This window comes from Macaca nemestrina, chromosome 2 (genome assembly GCF_043159975.1).
Source record: "Macaca nemestrina isolate mMacNem1 chromosome 2, mMacNem.hap1, whole genome shotgun sequence".
Classification (NCBI taxonomy): domain Eukaryota; kingdom Metazoa; phylum Chordata; class Mammalia; order Primates; family Cercopithecidae; genus Macaca; species Macaca nemestrina.
The window spans coordinates 120,951,243-120,970,727 of NC_092126.1; the positions used below are offsets into that span (position 1 = coordinate 120,951,243).

General features: G+C 37.5%; 1 protein-coding gene across 7 annotated transcripts in view; it reads right to left on the reverse strand.

Annotated features, from left to right (window-relative positions):
- LOC105482662 (dynein axonemal heavy chain 12) overlaps positions 1 to 19,485 on the reverse strand; it is a 234,841-nt gene that overhangs the window by 121,720 nt on the left and 93,636 nt on the right. For all 7 annotated transcript variants that reach the window (XR_011620106.1, XM_011742885.3, XM_011742883.3 and 4 more), the window contains 9 exons: positions 18,896 to 19,048; positions 18,408 to 18,647; positions 17,534 to 17,779; positions 17,062 to 17,181; positions 9,389 to 9,498; positions 6,075 to 6,258; positions 5,799 to 5,939; positions 2,173 to 2,256; positions 1,117 to 1,305 (listed from right to left, as the gene is read on the reverse strand). Coding sequence is in view for 6 of the 7 variants with exons in the window: in XM_011742885.3 (XP_011741187.2) it covers positions 1,117 to 1,305; positions 2,173 to 2,256; positions 5,799 to 5,939; positions 6,075 to 6,258; positions 9,389 to 9,498; positions 17,062 to 17,181; positions 17,534 to 17,779; positions 18,408 to 18,647; positions 18,896 to 19,048 (1,467 nt within the window). In the remaining variant the exon portion in view is untranslated. The remainder of the gene's footprint in view (positions 1 to 1,116; positions 1,306 to 2,172; positions 2,257 to 5,798; positions 5,940 to 6,074; positions 6,259 to 9,388; positions 9,499 to 17,061; positions 17,182 to 17,533; positions 17,780 to 18,407; positions 18,648 to 18,895; positions 19,049 to 19,485) is intronic.

Below are 19,485 nucleotides of genomic sequence, written 5' to 3' on the forward strand. Positions count from 1 at the left end.
CTCTACTAACAATATAAAAAAATTAGCTGGGTGTGGTGGCACATGCCTGTAATCCCAGTTACTCAGGAGGCTGAGGCTGGAGAACTGCTTCAACCTGGGAGACAGAGGTTGCGGTGAGCCAAGATCGCACCACTGCACTCCAGCCTGGGTGACAGAGCAAGATTCTGTCTCAAAAATAAATAAATAAAATTAAAAAAAAAAAAAAAGAAGGCCATATGAACATGGAAGAAGAGGTTGCAGTTGTGTAGCCACAAGCAAAGGAACACCTGAGGCTACCAGAATCTGGAGGAGGTAAGGAAAGAGTCTCCCTTAGAGCTTCTGAGGAAGTATAGCCCTACAAACATCCTGATTTTGGACTTCTGGTCTCCAGAACTGTGAGAGAATCAATTTCTGGTTTTGGGGTGTTTTCTGGGTTTTGGGGGTTTTTTTTGAGACAGAGTCTTGCTCTGTTGCCCAAGCTGGAGTGCAGTGGCGTGATCCTGGCTCACTGCAACCTCCATCTCCTGGCTTCCAGTGATTCTCCTGCCTCAGCCTCCTGAGTAGCTGGGATTACAGGCATGCACCACCACGCCTGGTTAATTTTTATACCTTTAGTAGAGACAGGGTTTCACCATATTGGCCAGACTAGTCTCAAACTCCTGACTTCAAGTGATCTGCCCACCCCGGCTTCCCAAAGTGTGCTGGGATTATAGGAGTGAGCCACTGTGTCTGTAGCTTTAGCCATCAAGTTTGTGGCAATTTGTTATGACAGCCCTGGGAAGCTAATACAATATGTAAAGTTTTTTCATAAAATACTAAATATTAAATAACTCATAAACTCACTAAATATACAAGTGTTTTTACAGGCACATACTTAAAATAATTTGAAATACGAAAAGTAATTAGAATTTGTAAAGCTTCAGACACTATGGTTGTATACAAATAGTTTAGCAGGAATAAATTCAACCCCTGAGTTATTCGGCTATAACTTGAGCAATATAAAATCAACAGTGGATAGTAAATGCATAAGGACAAACTGGTTTTAGTTATTCATTCTACCAACCACTGTGACTTTAGACTTAGTCAAGTTGAATGGAAACAAAGAAACTTGAATAGGTCAGAGAAGTATAGGATTACCTTGCATTTTTTCTTACGCTGCTTTAAAGAGGGTGGTATTAACCAGGCAAAAAGTCCTTTCAGAAGAGCTTGATGTTCTGGTTCACACAGAGGTCCTTTCAGTGAATTCAACCAAGAAGACACAAGCGGTTCCCATCCTAACTGTGAGGGCTCCAAATAAATCATACCACAACGGCTTACAGTGGCAGGCTAGGGAAAAAAGACACAATTTTCTTTTTGCACAGTTGCTTTTATACCAGTGGCACCTGGCAATTATCAACTACTTCTTAGGATGACTTATGAGATCCTTCATAATCTAGCTCCCATCTGCCTCACAGAGCTTCACACAGTCTAGACGTTCCCCATACAGAAAACTATTTGCAGTTCAGTTCCCCAGACATGTAAAGGCTCCATATCTTTAAACATTATCTTGATTTGGAAACGCCTAGGATTTCCAAATCCAATCTCCCTGGAGAAATCTTACATCTTCCTCAAAATCAGACCAAACACTCAGTTACCTTCCATGGTGCTCCTCTATCCATCCTCCTCACAGATGCTCACTCCTCTCCACACTTTTTTTTGTTTTTTTGAAACGGAGTTTTGCTCTTGTTGCCCAGGCTGGAGTGCAATGGCCCAATCTCAGCTCACTGCAACCTCCGCCTCCTGGGTTCAAGCGATTCTCCTGCCACAGCCTCACGAGTAGCTGGGATTACAGGTATGCACCACCACGCCTGGCTAATTTTGTGTTTTTAGTAGAGACGGGGTTTCTCCATGTTGGTCAGGCTGGTCTTGAGCTTCCCACCTCAGGTGATCTGCCCAAAGTGCTGGGATTACAGGCGTGAGCCACCGTGCCCAGCCATCCTCTTCACACTCTTAAAGCACTAACATGTAGCTGTGTATTGGGATTATTTATTAACATGCTTCTCATTCTCCCTAAACAAGTATAAACTGTGTCTTATTCATCTTTGTATTCCCAGTGCCTAACCCATTTTCTGACATATAATAAAAAATACTTATTGGCTAAATTAAAGAATGAAGAAATGAACAAACTGCTATTGTATTAAATTATGAACTTACGGACGCCTGGGAAAGGTCCATTGTTTCAAAGATGAGGCTCATCTGGGGGGACATCTGAATGATTTCTCCACTCATAAGGCAAAGCTAAAGGCAATTATTTTTCAAACATTTATTTTTTTAAATTTCAAGCTTCTCAGATAACAATTTATACTATGTATAAGATAAAGTAGCTCCTGTGATATAATGGACTAAGAATTAGAATGGAAGCCAGAAAATCTTAATTCTAGGTCTAGCCCTGTTAATTATTACTGTTAAGCAAATACTTAACATCTCCGAGTCTCAGTCTCTTCATCTATAGAACAGGGATAATATCTCTCTTGTATAACTATGGGAAGGGGGACTATAAGACAAAGTCCAAAACCTATAAAATCCTATACAAATATCAGCTATTAAGAAAATTAAGTGAAATACTCCTGAATTTATAAAGTGACCATAGACCTTTTTATTAAATTAAAAAACAGAAAATAGAGAATAGCATGAGTACTCATATACCCAGCTCCTAGATTTAATCAATGTTAAGATTTTGCCATACTGCCATTGCCCTTTTAAAAAAACATTTTAAAGAGCATTATAGACATCATGGCATTTCACATCCAAGTGCCAATGTCTCCAAAAAATAAGTATATTTTCTATGTAATCACAATGACATTATCACACCTAACAAAATTAATAATTCTTTATTATCATCTAATACTCAGTCAATATTCAAATTTCCTCAGTTGAAAGCAAAATTCAATCCAAGACTATGCCTTGAGTTTTTTATGTCTCCTTGGTCTCTCTTAATCTAAAACATTTCTTCTTTTATCAAACATGTTAAAAACTGAATTTATCCACTGCTTCCTTTCCCTCGAATTTCTATCTTGTCTATTATTAAAGCCATCCTATCTCCTCAATCTGTCTGGCTTGCACCTTTGGAATTATCATTAACTTTTAATAGTATTAATAATTATTATTAACTTGATACCTAAATTAACTTATTACTAAGTCTTTTAAATTCTTCTACATTTAGTTTTCAGTGCTTCCTTTCTGCTTTTACAATCATCACTTTTAGTTCCAGTTTTGCCCCTATCTAATCACATGTCAACAATGAGAAATTTAACATTTGTGGATTTCTTAGCTGTAAAATAAATGAATGATCTAGAGGTGGATTGTCCAATATGGTAGCTGCTAGCCATATATGGCTATTTATATTTAATTTTAACCAAAACTAAATAAAATTTAAAATTCAGTTCTTCAACTGCACTAAGCCACACTTCAAATGCTCAGTAGCCACATGTGGCTAGTGGCTACCTTCTCAGAGAACGCAGATAGTTGCAGTATTGTAAAAAGTTCTACTGGACGTACTCGTCTAGAATACTTTCAATCTTTGACCAGATTATTTCAGCAGACATCCTCCTAACTCTCCACAAATGTGAAAGGTAGGGTCAGCATTCTCCTCACTGCCCTGTGTTGTTTCCCAACTACTTCTATTCCACCCCAGTTACCACCCTTGACAACCCCTGCTTTTTTCCTGCCACTCAACAGCACCCAATGATTCCCTCCTCAATAGCTAAAGTCCTTGGAACTTGGCCTAATCTCTTTCTCTACTATAACTCTGGCCTGATCTGGTATTTATAAAGACTGAGAATCTCAACACAGCAGCCCATCAGATTCTTGACCACCTTGTTCCACTCCAGCTGTCCACTTTATGTATCTGGGACCTTCTCTCCAGAAATACTACACAATTCTGAAATATTAAATTCAAGTATCTCAGTCTCTGCCCACAGCCTCCAATCCATCCAGTTATTTCATTCATTGTCTCCTACTATACTTGCTCATTTTCACAAGATTTTTCACATCCCTGATGTTTTCACTTCTTTCATTAGGCAGCTTCTGTCCTGTGGTCTAGTGCTTCTACCATTCTCATGTCAATATCTTTAAAGTCTTACTATATTTCCAGGCCTGCAATATTACCTACGCCTAAGCTGCTTAGACTGGCAGAGAGTATCTCAAAAAGGCAGACCTTGGTACTACTAATAATAACTTATGGTCTTCTACTCAATCAGGATCTCAGTGCTAGCCAGAAATCCTTCTATGTTTTCCTAGATAGCTCTCTTTCCCATCTTCCACAATGGCTAATTTAAGTCTCTTCCTTTATCCTCAATTTTGCAAAGAACCAAGGCCCATCACTTCACGAAGAAAAGAGAAATCATCAGAAGGATTTGCCTTCAAATTTCCACGATCAAATCTATACACTCACCTATAACTGTCTTTTCATAATTCCTTCTCATGCAGTAAGAGACAATCCATCCACTTGGCTCTGAACCCTTAGACTTCACTCTACAATTAGAATAACCTTCCTGCTTCTTCATTTACTTTCCACCCTCAGCTCAACCAATATTACTGAATGAATGAAAGAAGGAATGTGAATGACTAATCACCTATGACAAAGTACTTCAGTATATCTTTTTTTTTTTTTTAAGATGGAGTCTCACTCTGTTGCCCAGGCTGGAGTGCAGTGGTGTGATCTTGGTTCACTGCAACCTCTGCCCCTGGGTTCAAGTGATTCTCCTGCCTCAGCCTCCTGAGTAGCTGGGATTATAGGCACGCGCCACCACACCCAGCTAATTTTTTTTTTTTTTTTGTATTTTAGTAGAGACAGGGTTTCACCATGTTGCTCAGGCTGGTCTCGAACTCCTGACCTCAAATGATCCACCTGCCTTAGCCTCCCAAAGTGCTGGGATAACAGGCGTGAGTCACCAAGCCCGGCCTTGAGTATATCTTTAAATGCTAATTAAATGAGTTTGCTTATTTAGTAGGGCAGTCATTTCATGTAAGTATGGAAATAATTTGTGATATATTCACACACTAGGATACTAATATAGACATAAAAGAAAAAAGTTAACAAAACTGAACTACAACAATATGAACATCACACATACATTGATTTAAAAAAAACACTAAAGAGTATGATTCCAATATATGAAGTTCAAGAGTTAGCAAAACTAATTCATCATAGAAGTCAGAAGAGTGATTATCTCTGGAGGAAGATAAACAAACTAGGAAGGAACATGAGTGAAACTTGTAGGGTATAGGAAATTTCATGTGTCATTTTTTGGGTGATGATTATGTGAGTGTACAAACACATTTAGAAAATCATAGAATCTATACTTGAAATTGGTATACATATTATACCTTATATATGTTGTCTTTCAATTAAAATAAATATTAGAATACTTTCACTTTCTAGTTCTTTTGTATATCTCATAGCACCTAAGGTGATATACTATATATAAACACTGAAGCATTCCATGTTTTCAAAAGGAATTAGGCTTTTGTTATTTTATCCTAAAATATTAAAGTTCTATAAGAAACCATAAGACTGAAGTCTCTTAACAACTTATTCTCACCCTAGATTACTATGTCTTCTGGCTAACACAGTAATTTTAATACACTATACTTTCATTCTATAAAAAAAAATTAAGCCAAGGACTTACTATAGCACAGTTTTCATTGAAAAGAGAATTTATAAACCTACTCAACTTGCTGCATCCTTTATTTTAAATAGAGTCCTAGTTGATTAATTGTTGAACATATAAAATTGCTTAATCATGGCTGAATCTGCTTCTCTTTTGATCATGATTTACCTTTTTATTATCATCCAATACTGTGTTCATGCTCTCTATCCACAAAGTGTCAATAGGACCATCAAATACAACCCATTTCCGGTCAGATGTTTCTGATAAGGCAAATTCTCTAAAAGTGTTAGCCACAATACCATCAGTCCACTGAGGGGAAAAAAAGAATTAGAAAGCTTGACTCATAAAATTGGATTTAGGAGTGAAACTATGAAAATACTTCACATTTCTTGTTTTAACACGCACTTCCCATAAGAGAGTTGGGAATACTTATATTTAGTTTACCTCATGAGACACTGGGTCAAACTGTCCAAAAAGTTGGCCCATAGTAATAGATTTGGGGTTTACAGTTCTATAAATGACCTTTTCTTCCTCTCCATAGCCATGTTCATTCATTAAACTTAGCGTATCCGCCAGCACATGCAGAACTTTTGTCTTAGCAGCAAAAGGCTCTCCTACTAACATAAATCTATGAAGGAAAAGAAATAATTATACAATAAGACTCTTTAAAAAGTTAAATAATTTATATCAGTATATAAAATTTTACCCTGTGATAATTACTACTTATAATTTTTGAAAGCATATGAATTTTTCTCAGACATAAAGAAAACATATTTAATTTCTGAACTGGTGACTCTAAATCAAATTCTTCACACTAATATTTTCTCCAAAAGGGAATGTAATAAAGAATCTTCAAATGGCAATGAAAACTTAATATCTGTGTACTCTTAAAAAAAGCAAACCTGAAGCCCCCTAAGGAGTGAAATGGGAAAGATTTATATTCCCAAAGTCTTCATTTGCAATAAAACTGTTAGTGTTCTTTACCAACTACTTCTGGATCTCCTCCCTCCTGGCACATAGGATTTCTGGCCCTCTTGTGGAAAGACTAGGTAACTAGTTCTAACCAATGAGTAATAAATGGAAATGAAGGGCATTACTTCCAAGCGGGGATAGGTAATTGCCAGCTAGAGACCTCACAGAGCTCCCTTTTCCCTCTAGCATGGCTGTGACCCACAATGTTGAGGTGGTGCTTACTCTAACAGCCTGGGCCCTGAGTGGTCATAATGAGCAGGGCTGCCCTCGTAACCTACTGTGTATAAATGAGAAGTAAATCTTTGTTTTTTAAATCACTAACATTTAGGTGTTGACAGTTCTTACAGAATATCCTCGCCCATCCTTAATAACAGAAATTGGTACCTAGAAGGGGGGAGGGTGTTCTTGCCATAATAATAATAATTTTAAAAAACCTACTGTGGCATTGGCTTAAAGGCCAGGTTATGAGTGACAAATTAACTGTTATCAGAACCTAAGATATGGACAATTATTGTTATGCAATGAATGATGAAACATTTGGTAAATGTATTCCTTGAGATTACCTGGAAGATAGCTAATTACCTAAGGAAATTAGAATTTCAGGTGAAAAAGATAGTAAACAGAATGTTATTAGTATATAATGGCAGGTACTAGTTTCATTTAAAAAAGAACTATAACAAAGAAATGAGCCCAGAAAAAAAACATGGCCAGTTTGCAAGCAGGAGTGAAAAAGGGAGTCCAGAAATTCAGGGACTTCTAGAATTGAATGTATCAAGTTATTCTCATTCGCAATTGGTAAAAGATAAAATTAAGAAAATCTTTAAACAAAAATCTATTAAAACTCAGTTTGGCATCAAGGATCAAATCAAGGGTAGGGTTGTTGTATCATATTATTAAAACCCATGAAGAATTAATATGGGCCGGGTGGCTCATGCCTGTAATCCCAGCATTGGGAGGCCAAAGTGGGTGGAACACTTGAGGTCAGGAGTTCAAGACCAGCTTGGCCAACATGACAAAACCCTGTCTTTACTAAAACTACCAAAATTAGCTGGGTGTGATGGCATGCCCCTGTAGTCCCAGCTACTCAGGAGGTTGAGGCAAGCGAATCACTTGAACCCAGGAGGTGGAAGTTGCAGTGAGCCAAGATCTTGCCACTGCGCTCCAGCCTGGGTGATAGACCAAGACTCTGCCTCAAAAAAAAAAAAAAAAAAAAAAAAGAATATAATTCCCAGTAATCATTATTTCAGGAGGATAAAATGATTCATGAAAAACAGACTAAGATTATGGCTCCCTCCATAAAGCCTGATAAGGTCAAGGATACTTCAAGGAAATTTTCAAAGGCATGGCTTAATAAGGGCAGTAGTTATGGATATAGGAATATGGAGCTGCCTAGAATCAAATAGATAAAAAGCTGATTGTCTTTGAGGGAGTTTACTGACCAAAAAAACTGTGAGTCTAGTCTAAAACACATGTGAATGTTCAAGACTTAAATAATCCTTGGGAACTAGGTGTGGTGGTGCGCACCTGTAGTCCCAGCTACTCAGGAGGCTCAGGAGGGAGGATCGCTTGAGCCCTGGAGTTTGAGACCATCCTGGGCAATATCAACAGACTACATCTCAAAAATACATAATAAATAATTTTTAAAATGATCCTTGGGTATTGGATGCATAAGGGTTGATTGTACTATTCCCTCTATTTTTGTATTTGTTTAAAAATTTACATAATGTTTTTGTAACCCTACCTTTAAAAAAATTTGTGACCATTGAGATCCCAACTTTCTACAGGCAGGAAGCAGGCTGAAAACATTTCTCAGCTCCCAAGAGCAGTGTTTTCTCTATTGCCTACTTCACATGTGCCCAGAGAAGAAAATGGAAATGGAAAGATCTCTCAGAAGGTTAAACTAAGGCCCATGAAGAATTAAACTGGAAAGTCCCTCCCAGGTAGCAAAAATCAAGCACAAGCAGATCCAGATTTTAAGAAAGGTGGCTCTCTAAGTAAATTTAAATATACGTATACACACACACACAAAAAAAAAAACCTTTACTTATATAACATATATAACTTTTACTTATATAATTATAAATATGAAATGCCCATAGCCACTTTAATGACACCCTGTATAATAAATCACAAATACAAAATGCTTATGGCTCCTTGGATGAGGCCCTACAAGTGAGAGGTCCTGAAGTTTAAACTCTATTAGTTTCACAATCAATCCATCTCTAGAACTGGGACCCTCACGTGACCAGCTGGATTTCAGAATTGTCACAGAATGTGTTGGCTGTGTCTTCTATTCTTCGATTTCTGAATGAGAGTGTTTGCTCTGGTAATCCTGTTCTGGTAAGCCCACTATTGTGCACTGGGTTTGTGGAGAAAAGATAACTTGTCTTTCTAGGTTGTAGGTCTCTGGATCAAGAGGAACAGCTTCCAGATATGATACAAAGGCTATCATGCATTGTCACCTAGGGATCCTGAACTTTGAGTCTGGTTCATTTATTGATTAGAACTTTTAGGTGCCTCCCTGGGAAGGGAAGAGTATGTTTTTATGCAAATGGTGGTGTTTATTAGTGCTAGCTCACTGAATGAGCACTTCTTACCAACCCTTGTTGGACATGTAGTATGAGAAATAAACCTTTGCCTTTTAAGCCACTGAGGGGCTGGGGGGTGGGCGGGGGTTGCTCTCAAGCTCACCTAATCAGTTTGCCAAGTCTTTGGTTCATGGATTTTAGTTGTTTTAACAGTTTAATCAAGAAATAACATCTAACTATAGCAATATATAATCTTACCCATGTCTAACAATCATCATTTCATATGTTTGAATTATTTTTTCAAGAAAAAATTTAACAGGCTGAAGATTATGTACATTGCAGGCTTCATGAGCACATTCTAAAAATTCCTGAAAAAAAAAAAGTAATGCATTTCTACCACACAATATTATAAATCATGTCATACCTGTCTTACAAGTGTAGATTTTAAATTTACTAGTAAAAAATCTTGTTTATTATTTCTTAAAACTTTATTATTTTTTCAAATCAAGAGGAGAAACGTATAGACTCAAAACACTTTTAATATATTAGTCTTCCCTATTATAAGTTATGAATGATCATAGCTTCATAGCACTGGGTGTATACTGCATGAAAACAACTCCTTTTAATAGTGTTTCCCAGAATTTCACTTTTGGTTAGGATATAGAAAGACATGCCAGACAATCCTTCACACTGTAGTAACCAGAAATAAACAAGTAAGTTTTTAAAATTATAAAAAATTTAAACACACAGAAGTACTTTGGATGCAAATAAACATAAAAGAACTCAGTTTCAGAAAGGGATGATGAACCTTTCCTAGGCAAGCACAAAGCAACAGCTGTTTTCACCCCAGGGACATTTTCTAAGTCTGGACATGGTAGATACTGGATTGGGCCTGCTATACACAGAAGGACATAGCCAAAGAAAGAAGAAACCAACAGAGATTTTAATGGTTGTGTGGGCTTATGTGACATGTTTTAATTTGGAGGAGCCCAAATGCCAAGCTGGCTCTCCCCACTATCCATGCTTTTGCTCAGCATGTAGTGACACAAGAGACCAAGGGCTCAGCTGGAAAGACACACAGAGAGATGTCTTTAGTTTCAGAATGCTTAGATCCCATAATCCTACTACAGGGAAGGGCCAATCACATGGCAGGACAACTCTTACTCTGAAGACATTTGAAACCAGAAGTAAACTACAGCTCAATAATGCTGTAACAAAACTCTGGGACTTAGGTCAACTCTCAATTGAACTGATTAGCAATGCAACCTAGCTACCTGAAATAGGGGGGAAAAAACCATGATTTTTCTGCAGGAAAATTATACCACCTGGCCAGGTGCGGTGGCTCACATCTGTAATCCCAGCACTTTGGGAGGCCAAGGTGGGCAGATCACCTGAGGTCAGGAGTTCATGACCAGCCTGCCCAAGACGGCAAAACCCTGTCTCTACTAAACATACAAAAAATTATCCGGGCACGGTGGCGGGCGCCTGTAATCCCAGCTACTCAATAGGCTGAGGCAGGAGAATCGCTCAAACCCAGGAGGTGGAGCTTGCAGTGAGCCAAGACTACACCACTGTACTCCAGCTTGGGCAACAAGAGCGAAACTCCGTCTCAAAAAAACAAAAAACAACAAACAAACAAACAAAACACCTTAGCCTGTATAATTATGTTATACACAATGTTTAACATACAATCAAAACTTAAAGTTGGAAGTGCTAGCCAGAACAATCAGGCAAGAGAAAGAAATAAAAGGCATTTAGATAGAAAAAGAAGTCAAACTATCTGTCTTCTCTGACAATATGATTCTATGCCTAGAAAACCCTAAAGACTCTGCCAAGAGGCTCCTGAAACTGATAAATGACTTTGGTAAAGTTTCAGGAACAAAACCAATATACAAAAATCAGTAGCATTTCCACACACCAATAGCATTCAAGCTGAAAGTCAAATCAAGAATGCAATCTGGCCGGGTGTGGTGGCTCATGTCTGTAATCACAGCACTTTGGGAGGCCGAGGCAGGTGGATCATTTGAGGTCAGAAGTTCAAGACCAGCCTGGCCAACATGGTGAAACCCCATCTCTATTAAAAATACAAAATTAGCTGGGCGGTAGTGGCATGCACCTGTAATCCCAGCTACTCGGGAGGCTGCAGTAAGCAGAGGTTGCACCACTGCACTCCAGTCTGGGCAACAGAGACTCTTTATCAGAAAAAAAAAAACAAAAAAGGAAAGCAACTCCATTTACAATAGACATACACACACACATACATGCACACACCCTAGGAATACGTCTAACCAAAGAGGTGAAGATCTCTACAAGGAGGACTACAAAACACTGCTGAAAGAAATCACAGATGACACAAATGGAAAAACATCCCATGCTCATGGATTGGAAGAATCAATATTATTAAAATGGCCATACTGCCCAATGCAATCTACGGATTCATTGCTATTCCTATCAAGCTACCATGATTAGTTTTCACAGAACTATAAAAAAATTATTCTAAAATTCAGATGGAACCCAAAAAGAGCCTGAATAGCCAAAGCAATTCTAAGCAAAAAGAACAAAGCCAGAGGAATCACCTTACCCAACTTCAAACTATAAGATTACAAAAACTAAAACTGTATGGTGCTGGTACAAAAAGAGTGACACAGACCAATAGAATGACTAGAGAACCCAGAAATAAAGTTGCACACCTACAACCACCTGATCTTCAACAAAGTGGACAAAAGCAATGGAGAAAAGACTCCCTATTCAATCGATAGTGCTAAGATGGCTTGCTAGCCACATATAGAAGAATTATTGGATCCCTACCTTTCACCATATACAAAAATTAATATGGATTGAAAAGTTAAGATCTCAAACTATAAGAATCCTAGAAGAAAACCTAGGAATCACCATTCTGGACATTGGCCTTGGGAAGGGATTTATGACTAAGTCCTCAAAAGCAATTGCTACAAAAACAAAAATTGACAAGTGGGACCTATTTAAACTAGAGAGCTTCTGCATGGCAAAATAAACTATCAACAGAAAAAACATACAACCTACAGAATGGGAGAAAATACTCACAAATTATGCATCCAGCAAAGGTCTAATATCCCGAATTGATAAGAACTTAAACAATTGAACAGGGGGAAAAAACATTTAAAAATGGGCAAAAGATATGAACAGACACTTCTCAAAAGACATGCAAGCAGCCAACAAATATATGAAAAAACGTTCAACATCACTAACCGTTAGAGAAATGCAAATCAAAAGTACAATGAGATACTATCTCATACCAGTCAGAATGGCTATTACTAAAAAGTTAAGAACAACAGATGCTGGCAAGGCTGCAGAGAAAAGGGAATGCTCATATGTTGTTTGCAGGAATGCAAATTAGTTCAGCCACCATGGAAAGCAGTTTAGAGATTTCTCAAAACACTAAAACAGAACTACTGTTTGATCCAGCAATCCCATTACTGGGTATATATCCAAAAGAAAATAAATTGTTCTACCAAAGAGACACATGCATGCATTATGTTTACCACAGCACTATTCACAACAGCAAAGACATGGAATCAACTTAGGTGCCCATCAACAGTAGAATGAATAAAGCAAATGTACATATATACCATGGAATACTATACAGCCATAAAAAAGAACAAAATCATGTCCTTTGCAGCAACATGGATACAGCTGGAGGTTAATCTCCTAAGCAAATTCACACAGGAACAGGAAACCAAATACTGCATGTTCTTACTTATAAGTGGTAGGCAAACATTGGGTACTCATGAGCATAATAATGGCAACAACAGACACTGGGGACTACTAAGGGGAAGAGAGAGGGAGGGGAACAAGGGCTGAAAAACTAACTATTGGGTACTATGCTCAGTACCTGCATGATGGGATCAATAATACCTCAAACTTCAGCATCATGATTATGCCCATGAAACAAACCTGGGCATGTACTCCTTGAATTTAAAAGTTGAAATTCCTTTAAAAATAAATAAATAAATAGGCCTGGAGCAGTGGCTTAAGACTGTAATCCCCAGCACTTTGGGAGGCCAAAGTGAGTGGATGGCTTGAGCCTAGGAGTTCAAGACCAGCCTGGGTAACATCACAAGACCTCCTCTCTACTAAAAATACAAAAAATCAGCCAGGTGTGGTGGTACATGCCTGTAGTCCCAGCTACTCAGAAGGCTGATGTAGGAGGATTGCTTGAGCCCAGGAGTTGGAGGCCGCAGTGAGCCGTGATTGCACTGCTCTACTCCAGCCTGGGTAACAGAGCAAGACCCTGACTCCAAATAGTCACTTCATAACAGAACCAAAAAAATAACAAAGTCATGAGAAGTAGCTGATGACCAAGAGAAAAAACAAACAAAACAAACTTATAGATGACCCAGATGTCATAATTAACAGATAATAATTTGACAATACATTTACAAAGTATAAAAAAGAATAGATTATAAGATAGAAAAAATAGAGGAAAAAATATAGAATTTTAGCAGAAAAAAGGAATCTCTAAAAAGAACCAATTGGACACACTAGAACTAAAAAAATCAAAATATGTGAAATTAAGAATTCATTGAATGGGCTTATCAGCAAACTGGACAAAGCCAAAGAAAGAACCACTAACCTTGAAGATAGGTCAATTAGTAAGTATTCAAACTAAAGTACAGAGACAAAGTAATGAAAAACAAAAGAAAAAAAAAAAAGAGCCATGAGAGACACGTGAAACTATATAAAATGGTCTAATATACATGTCACTGAAGTTCTGGAAGGAGAAAGGAGAAAAAATTAGGACATAAAAAGATAATTACTGATAATTTTCTGGCCGAGTACAGTGGCTCATGCCTGTAATCACAACTCTTTAGGAGACCGAGCCAGGAAGACTGCTGGAGCCCAGAGCTTGATACCAACCTGGGCAACAAAGTGAGACCTTGTCTCTATGAAAAATAAAATAATTAGCTGGGTGTGGTGGCACGCACCTGTAGTCCCAGCTACTTGGGAGGCTGAGGTGGGAGAATTTCTTAAACCTAGGAGGTTGACAATGCAGTGAGCTTTGATCATACCACTGCACTCCAGCCTGGGTGAAAGTGAGACCTTGTCTCAAAAAAAAGAAAAGAAAATTTTCTGACAAAACACATCAACACACAGATTCAAAGAGTATAGCAAATCCTAGGCAATAAAGTACAAAACAAAACTTGGCACATAGTCAAACTGCTCAAAACTAAAAAAAAAAAAAAAGAATATTAAAACAACCAGAGGAGCATAAATAAGAAAAATGCCGGACTTCTAAGCACAACACTGAATGGCAGAAGTCAATGAAGTAACATCTTTAAATGCTGGGGGCGGGGCAGGCTGGGGAAGAGATGCCTTGACAATCTAGAATTCCATACCCGTGAAAATATTCTTCAAAAATAAAGATTAAATAAAGACATTTCAGACAGACGAAAGGTGAGAGAATTTGTTGCCAGAAGACTCACATACACACAAATACTACAGGATGTTTTTTAGGTTAAAGATAAAAGACCCCAAATGAAAACATCTATCTGCTGGAAAGAATAAAAGCACTAGAAAAGCATAAAAGGCTTTTTTTTTTTCCCCCAAATACTAATACTTAAAGTAGAAAACAACAACAATGTATTGTGGTGTTTACAGAATATATAGAAGTAAAATATATGACAACAATAGCATAATGGGCAGGAGTAAGTGGATAATGAAACTATACTATTTAAGGTGCTTATATTTTTTGTTAACTGGTAAAATACTAACTGTAAAGTTGTAATAAGCCAAGGATATATACTGCAATCTGTGGAGTGACCACTAAGGTAAAACTATAAAGCCAATAGAGAAGATAAAATGGAGTGACAAACATTTTTTGAAACCTAAAAGTCAGTAAAATAAATATAGAACACATTAAAAAGCAAGAAGGCAATTTAGCACTATTTTTCCAACTGGAATCTATGGATTCATTGCTGTATTCATAAGAGTATATAAGAGTTCTTCAAGAAAATATTAAAATTTTGTGTTTTCATTCTGGTGTTTAAAAATCATACTAGCACATCCTGAATCATCTTGATAGTCACCTTAACCTGCCATAAAATGCATATTAGTATTTGAGCATAAGAATTTAAAAAACAGACAAAAAAATAAAGATAGCTTTAAGTTAAGTGATGTCTTAATGATTTGACAGCTCAAACAAAAAGATGTTGCGGTCCTATCAGTAAAGAGAAGATGTGGAAGAATTGAATCATCACTTGGCAAAAGGTGGTTTATGAATGCTGAACTCAAGAGAATCTTCACTGTATATTTCACAATAGAAGTTCCCGTAAAGTGACAAATTAGTTTCAACCACATATCACCTATTTCATTGTGTTAAACTGAATTTGAGATTGTTTTGTTTGTAATGTTATTTTGTTATTTCTAGTTTAAGATGGAGTCTTGCTCTGTCACCCAGACTGGAATATAATGGTGTGATCTCGGCTCACTGCAACCTCCGCCTCCCGGATTCAAGCAATTCTCCTGTCTCAGCCTTCCAAGAAGCTGGGACTACAGGCATGCACCACCATGCCCAGCTAATTTTTGTATTTTTAGTAGAGACAGGGTTTCACCATGTTGGCCAGGCTGGTCTCGAACTCCTGACCCCAGGTGATCCACTTGCCTTGGCCTCCCAAAGTGCTGGGATTATAGGTGTGAGCCGCCACGCCTGGCCTGTAATTAATTTTAAATTGTATTTTGGTTTTCTGTAACAGCCATAAGCAGCAGATGAGTATATACATATTTAGGCTTCATTATAATATGTATAAATTACATGAAGTTGGAAAAGTGAGTGGTTTGTGTCTTTTTGTTATTTTTAATTTTTAATTGACAAATAAAAATTGTATACATTCAAGGTGCAACATGATGATTTGACAAACATATACATTATACAATGATTACCACAATCTAACATATCCATCACTACCCAGTTACTGTGTGTGTGTGTTTGTGTTAGGACTGTTTCCTTTAAAAATAAAGTGAGTGTACTACCTAAATTTGAGAAATAAAGCTTTATTATGTTACCTACAGGACGTTTTACTACTTTCATTTCTACCTAATATAATACACAATAGTATTTAGTATGCAATACTATATATTACCCAATAGTGTAATATACTATTACAGTACACATACTAGTATCTTAAATCACAAGATAGAAAATAAAATCTTTTTTCTCAGCCAGGCACAATGGCTCAAGCCTGTGATCCCAGCACTTTGGGAGGCTGAGCTGGACGAATCACCTGAGGCTGGGAGTTCAAGACCAGCCAGACCAACATGGAGAAACCCCATCTCTACTAAAAATACAAAATTAAAGCTGGGCATGGTGGTGCTTGCCTATAGTTCCAGCTACTCAGGAGGCTGAGGCAGGAGAATTGGTTGAACCCAGGAGGCAGAGATTGCAGCAAACCAAGATTGCACCATTGCATTCCAGCCTGGGCAAAAAGAGCGAAACTCTGTCTCAATAATAATAATAATAATAATAATAATAATAAATACTTATTTTTTGTGTGTGAGAAAAAGTCACTCTGTGGACCAGGCTGGAGTGCAGTGGTGGGACACCACCATGCCTGACTAATTTTTTGTATTTTTAGTGGAGACAGAGTTTTGCAATATTGGCCAGGTTGGTCTCAAACTCCTGACCTCAGGTGATCTACCCATCTTGGCCTTCCAAAGTGCTGGGATTACAGGTGTGAACCATTGTGCCTGGCCTGTTTAACCTACATCTTGACAGGTTAACTTTGGTATCATATAATAGAAGGTACCCAAATTTACTTATTGTTATTAACAATAAGTGGTCAAAATAGGGGATTTTCCTCAAAACAGAATAATTTCACTCATTTAATAAATCTTGGTAAACAATTGAGTCATCAGACGAATAATGCCGAATAAGTCTTTCTCATGTCTTTACTTACATGATAGTCAGCTTCAGGAAGTTTAATACCAGGAAATAAGTCACTAGTTATTCCATTAAATAAAGGTATATCATGTGATAAAAACTTTGGTTCATTTACATCTTTAATTGATCGAAGAAGCTAAAATTACCCAAAAAGTGCAATGTAAGTTAGTTGCCAGCATTTGCAACCCCACTTCTCCCGCCCCGCCCCGACCCGACCCACCGCACCCCCCAGCCAAAAGTCAAAGTTTATTTTACATTGCTTTATGGAATCCCTATAATAAAAAGCCAATACTATGCTTATCGAGCCAAAAAGTCTTCATATTCATATGAAGTATAACAATAACATAACCCAAAAAACTACCATTTCGACCTCATATGAAAAGACAAAGCACACCTTCTCAAGTGCCTATTTGTAGTTCCTGATTAACCTCACTAAAGAAAATTATCTTTCTACTGAAACTTTCACAATGCTTATATCTAATACTTACAAGTATATCTTCATTTTCATTCGGGTATTTTAGTTTTAGATTGCCAGCAGCCACTAAAACGGCTTTTACTGCTCGCATTCCATAGTCATAATGAAATTGTGATGAGAGCTGCTCTGAGCAAAGCCTATAGGTCATTACTATTTTCACAGACAGAGGTTTTGCATTCAAAAATCCGTAGGAGTAGAGAGATATTTCTGCTATAAGGGCATAGTTTGGAACCATCATAGCCACTGTTCTAAAAAGAACCTGAAGTATAAAATAAATGAAATATATCACTTACATAAATGAAGCTGTTTTTAAGCTGAGCATAAGCATTCAAGGTGTGGTGTTGTCAAGTTTATTCTCCAAATGCAGCACCTTTTTCTAAACTATAATTTTTTTTGGTAGTACTTTTAATATTTTTATGCAGTTAGTATCTTTTTAGATGTCTAAATAAGTTTTGGGAGGGAAATTACAATGTTATGAAAAAAATATCATTTTGAATGGATTATGCTGGTTTTTTTTTAATTCACAAACTTACTCTCTTAAAAAATATTGGCTGGGGTACAGTGGCTGACGTCTGTAATCCCAGCACTTTGGGAGGCTGAGGCAGGTGAATCACAAGGTCAGGAGATCCAGACCATCCTGGCTACCACGGTGAAACCCCGTCTCTACTAAAAATACAAAAAATTAGCCAGGCGTGGTGGCATGAGCCTCTAGTCCCAGCTACTTGGGAGGCTGAGGCAAGAGAATCACTTGAACCCGAGAGATGGAGGTTGCAGTGAGCCGAGATCATGCCACTGCACTCCAGCTTGGGCAACAGAGCGAGACTCTGGCTCAAAAATATACATACATACATACATACATACATACATACATAAATGAATGATATTACCTTAAGATTGTCCGGCAATTCAGAGCGTCCTGCATAACCAGGATTCATGGTAATAGCTACAAAGCAATTCGGATTGAGCTTAAGTTCTGTCCCTTCAAAAACAAACACATCCAACTTCTGTTGAATGGCTCTCTGAATGCAAAGGATCTGTTGAGCTACCACTGACAACACTTCCAACTCAATTCGATTGAATTCATCAAAGCAAGCCCAAGCACCAGAAGAAGCCAATCCTTTAAAAAACTAAGGACAAAGAAAAAAGGAAAGTGAATTTTTTCTCAGGAAAGGATATCATCTCTTAAAACAAATATCTAACACTTTAAGTCAGAATTGAAAGTTAAATTCAGTAAAAGTTTCAAGGATAAAAACAATGTCTTCACTCCTAAAATGCAAGTCCAAATAATATTCAAAACCACATTCATAGGTTTAAAAATGAGTTTGCTTCCATTTATCCAATTAGACCTAGATTATTGATTCAGCAATTTAACTACCTTTCCCATTGCTAGATAATCTAGCCCATCAGAACAGTTGAACACCACACACTGCACAGCAAGAGCTTTAGCCAAGTCCTTGGTGGTTTCAGTTTTTCCTGTGCCTGCTGGCCCCTCTGGAGCACCTCCAAGGTTTAAATAGAAAGCACCTATCTGAAATGAAAAATACATGTGAAAAGAAATCCATGCTTAAATTTAAAAAATCAACAGACACTTGTTTACCAAATGTATTTAGTCTGTTCCGTAGCTTCAGAGAAGCCATTACATAATTACATTGTTCATTTAATTTTTAGCACAAATTTTTCTAGCTGCTCAAAGAGAAAGCATTTTAAAATGTTCAAAAAAGTGAAAAGGTATCAAAACTTCCGTGTCTTCTGACACTTTCATAGGTATCCCATTTGCCTTTAAAAACAAAGAAAATCTAGCCTTGTGGGGGTAAAATTGGTTCAGAAAGGTTTTAATTAGAAGTGTTTGTGGAGATGGTTGTGGAGGACAATAATGACACATTCTGGATGGCTCGCCGCAAAGAGGGTAAAACACCAGAAAGTGAGATCTATAAATGGCACCCATCATTGGGAAAAGAAACAGAT